The following is a 4,565-nucleotide window of genomic DNA, read 5'->3' as shown; positions in this document are numbered from 1 at the left end:
GGCTGCACCCCATCGGGGGGTCAACTCCGCACGTTTTGGGGGGGGGGGGGGGGGGGCAGGCCGTGCCACCCACCACAGATCCCCAAACACCAACACTGAACCCCCCCCCCCCCCCAGTGTCACCAATGATGCGCTTTGGGGGTGCTGCTGCCGAGGTGTTGCCCCCCCCCCCCAATACCGGGGTGCATGCAGGGAGCTGTTGCCCAAACCCAAGGTGCCCCCAATCCGGGCTGCCACCTGCAGACCCCCCCCCCCCCCCATTGCTCAGCACCCCTCCCAATGAGAAAGCAGAGCTCCCCCCACCCACGTGCCCCCCAATTTTGTGGCTGCGGGACCGACCTGGCTCAGCAGGATGCGGGGGGGGGGGGGCTTTTCCAGGCGAAAATTCCGGGGGAGGGGGAAGGGGGGGTGTCCCACGGTGGCCCCCAGCCCACGGCGGAGGGGGAGCGTCAGGCGGCGGTAGGGTCCTGAGCATCCCAGCAGGACCCCCCAGGGGAAGGAGGGAGAGCAGAGGGTGTCTAAGGGCCCCCCCCGCACCGCTCAGTGCCTGGGGGTGGGTGGGTACCCCAACACCCCCAGCCCCCCCCCCCCAGCATCCCCAGCCGCCTCCGCCCTCACCGCACCCAGCGCCGCTGCGGCAGCCGCAGGGATGGCGGATGGAGATTACAAAAATAAAGAAATTAAGGGGTTAAGGGGGGGGGGGGGGGGGGGGGGGATGCAGCATTGCACCCCCCCAGGGATAGGGGTTGATTGGGGGGGGGGGGGGGGGGAGGGGAGAATCCCACCACCCTGGGAGGATGAAGGCCCGGGGGGGGAGGGGGTGCAGCCCCCCAGCTAGCTGCATGCAGAGCTGGGGGGGGGGGGGGGGGGGGTAGGCAAAAGGAAAGGGGGGGGCGGCATGCAGTGGGTGTGTGCCCCCTCCCCAGCCCCCCCAAAAGCCGCCCCCCCCCCCCCCCCCCCCCCCCCCCCCCCCCCCCCCCCCCCCCCGAGGAGGATGCTGCGGCCGGGAGGATGCTGCCATCACCCACCTCCTCCTCAGAGCATCCTGACAAAGGGCCGCCCCCCCCCCCCCCCCCCCCCCCCCCAGGACCAGCTCCCCCTGCCGGCACGGCAACGCGCGGCCCCGCCCCCAGGGTGGGGTGGGGTGGGGGGGAACTCACACCGCCCCCCCCCCCCCCCCCGCGCCCATCAACAGCGAGGGGACCCCGCACCCGGCACCCCAAAAACCCCTTTTATTAAGGTTCAGTGAATCGGGTGCCGCTACCGGGGGGGGGAGGGGGGGGAGGGGGGAGGGGCACTGCTAATTATATTTGCATAGAGTAATTAATTACAGCTCAGCCCCCCCCCCCCCCCCCCCCCCCCGGCGCAGGGCTGGGTCTGGCCCCAGCACCCCAGAAATCAGCGCCCCGCCGTTGGACTCGGCCGTCAGGATGGGCCCCGCCGGACCCCCCGGGGGGGCGTTCAGGGGTTGGCTGGAAAAACCTTAAAAAAGAAAAAAAAAATTAAGAAATTATTTTTTTCCCCCCCACTTTTGGAATATTTTGGGGGGAAACAGCCGATTTGAACCCCCCCTTCCCCCCCCCCCCGTTTGCTGTAAAGCAGGGGCTCCCCAAAACCCTGTGCCCGGGGGGGTCCCTGCAGGGAACAGGGGTTCCCCCCCACCCCCACCCAGCTCCCCCCGCTGTCCCCCCCACCCACAGACCCCCCCAGTGTCAACCCCCAACTTTGTGTGTCCCCCCCCACACCCCCAGTGCCCCCCCAGTATGTCCCCCCCGCGGGTGCCCCCCCACTGTCGCTCCCCTCCAGTGTCCCCCACCCCCACAGTGTCGCCCCCCCACACCACCCCCCCAGTGCCCCCCCAGTTGCCCTGGGCCAGGGCAGCCCCCGCTCACCGGCCCCCCCGCTGGGCCGGGGGGCAGGGTGGGGCCACCCCAGGGGGGCAGGGAGGGCGGGGCCAGGCCAGGCCCCCGCCTCCCCCCAGCGGCACCGCCCCGCTGGCCCCGGGCTCCGGCTCGGCAGCGTCGCCCTGCGGGAGGGAAGGGGATTACCGCGGGAGCGGGACGGCGGGGGGGCCCCCCCGATCGTTGTGACAGAATAAATTTTAAAATAAAAGCATAAATAAAAATAAGTAATTACATTAAAGAAATTCAAAACTTTAAAAATTAAAAAGAAAATTGAAAATAAACCCACGTTTTAAAATTCTAACTAAATGGAAATAAATAAAATTTTTCAAGTAAATAATCAAAAAGATTAAATAATAAATTAAAAATTTAAAACGGAATAAAAATTAATAAAAATTAAAAAGAAAAAAGAATATAAATGTTTAATAAATTAGAAACGTAACATTTTAAGACATTTAAAAAAAATAATAAAAGTTATATTCATTTTAAAATTAATTGTAACCTGGATAGTGTCAAAAGCAAGCAAACCGCTGCACACCCCCGAGCGCGCGGACCCCCAGCCCCCCCCCCCCCCCCCCGCCGGTGTCCCCGTCCCCTCCCCGGTACCTGCGCCCCCCCCCCCCCCCCCCCCGCGGGCCACCCCCTCCCTGGTGCTCCCCCCCCCCCCCCCCCGCCGTGCCCCCATCCCCCCGCCCGTACGCGCGCCTCCCCCCGCGGTGCCCCCATCGGCCCCCCCTCCCCCCCCCGTACCTGCGCGCCCCCGCGGCGCAGCACGCGGCGCAGCAGCGCGATGTAGCGGGCGGCCGCGCGCAGCGTGTCGGCCTTGCTGGGGCGGCGGTCGCGGGGCAGCAGCGGCACCAGCGCGCGCAGCCGCGAGAACCCGCGGTTCAGCGTGCGGATCTGCGGGGGGGGGGGGGGGGCAGAGTGTGTCACAGCGGGACCCCCGACCGCCCCCCCCCCAAGTGTCACACCGGGACCCGCCCCCCCCCCCCCCCCCCCCGGGGTCAGGCAGGGTCCGTCCCGTCCATCCTCCCCCCCCCCCCTCCCCCTCCGCCAGGGTCAGACTGGGGGGACCCATCCCCCCACCCCCCCCAGTCAGACCTGGGCCTTCTAGAATTATACTGGGCCCCCCCCCAGGGTTAGACCCCCACCCCCGGGGTATCCTGGGGCCCCCTCCAGGGCTAATGGAGGGGTTCAAGCGGGTGCGTGTGCACGGGGGGTCATGGGGGGGGGCGGGGGGGTCAGGGGGTCACGGGGGGGTCAGCGGGGTGGGTGTGCGGGGGGGTTCAGGGGGGTCACAGGGTGTTCAGGGGGGGTTCAGGGGGGTCATGGGGTTCAGGGGGTGTTGGGAGTCACAGGGGGTTCAGGGGGGTCACGGGCGTTCAGGGGGGTCACGGGGTCATGGGGGGTCAGGGGGTGGGTGTTTAGGGAGGGTTCAGGCGGCTCACAGGGGTTTGGGGGTCACGGGGGGGTTCAGGGGGGTTGGGGGGTCACAGGGGGAGTTCAGGGGTCTCACGGGGGTTTGGGGGTCATGGGGGGGTTCAGGGGGGTTGGGGGTCACGGGGGGGGTCCCCGGGGGGGGTCCCCTCACCCTCTCGCGCTCCTTGGCGTTGGCGGCCTGCCGCCGCTGCAGCATGCCCTCGGGGTCGCTGGTGGGCTCGTACCCCCCAGCCGGCTGCCGGCGCAGGCGGGTGATGGCGGCGGGGCAGGGCAGGGGGCCGTAGCGCTGGCTCAGCACCCCCTCCAGCACCTCGGGAGCCGGGGTGGGCAACAGGACCCCTGGCAGCTGCCCCCCAGCTCCGCCAGCCTCCCCCATACCTGGGAAAGGGGACAGATCCTGCACCCCAGCCTCACCCCACAGTGCTGCCTCCCAAAAAGAGGGGAAATCCACTTAAAAAAAGGCCCTTAAATCCCCCCCCACCCCCAGCCCAACAAGCCGCAGGTGGGACCCATCCTGGCCAAACGAGCGGGGCAGGTGCTGCGCCGCAGGGGGGCACAGCCTGTGCCTCAGTTTCCCCACTCAGAGCTGACACCTTGACCCCAACAGGGACCCCAAAGCATCGCTGGGGTCACGGGGGGGGGGGGGGGGCCCTGGGGGGGACAAGGCCTGACGCCATGGGGATGGGCGGGTGGTGTTGACCCACGGGGTGGGGAATGGGGGGCGGTGGCTGGGAGGTGTCGCATGCCCCTAAAAATGTGGAGAAATTTTTTTTCCTTGGGGAAAATAAAAAGATGGGGGGGTTAATAACTGTTTCGGTAGATGGCACTGTTAGACCCCCCCATGCTGGAGCCCTGGGGCGGCTGGAAAAAGGGGGAAATTGGGCAAATTGCCCTTTTGGCCATCAAACCTGAGGCCGGTGGGCACCCCGCGCCGTCCGCCCTGGGGGTCCCTCACCCCAGTCCCACCCCCGTGGTGATTCCCCTCCAAAAAATGCTGCCCGTCCTCCCTTTTGGGGAGAAAAGCCTCCCAGGACGGCTCACCTCGCTTTTCCCTGGGGGGGCAGTGGGGAAGCGGGTGGCCTGTGGGGGGCAATGGAGGTGCTTGGGGGGGGCTGAAAATCACCCCCGGGCTGTGCCGGGGTCCTGCTGCGGTGCTCCCTGCCCAGGAGTTGGGGCAGCCAGAATCCCCCCCCCCCCCCCTCCCAGCGGAGTTCGCTCCCTTCC

General features: G+C 67.7%; 1 protein-coding gene across 1 annotated transcript; it reads right to left on the bottom strand.

Moving 5' to 3' along the window:
* Positions 1-1,230: 1,230 nt before the first annotated feature.
* FIGLA (folliculogenesis specific bHLH transcription factor) lies at positions 1,231-3,759 on the bottom strand. Its single transcript, XM_055820306.1, has 4 exons — positions 3,493-3,759; positions 2,652-2,801; positions 1,893-2,026; positions 1,231-1,482 (listed from the first exon to the last, which is right to left on the bottom strand). The coding sequence occupies exons 1-4, from the start codon at positions 3,715-3,717 to the stop codon at positions 1,335-1,337; spliced, it is 657 nt and encodes a 218-aa protein (XP_055676281.1). The 5' UTR covers positions 3,718-3,759; the 3' UTR covers positions 1,231-1,334.
* Between the last annotated feature and the right edge of the window lie 806 nt (positions 3,760-4,565).

This window comes from Falco peregrinus, chromosome 17 (assembly GCF_023634155.1).
Source record: "Falco peregrinus isolate bFalPer1 chromosome 17, bFalPer1.pri, whole genome shotgun sequence".
NCBI lineage: Eukaryota > Metazoa > Chordata > Aves > Falconiformes > Falconidae > Falco > Falco peregrinus.
This window is presented reverse-complemented; position numbering and strand designations above follow the sequence as displayed.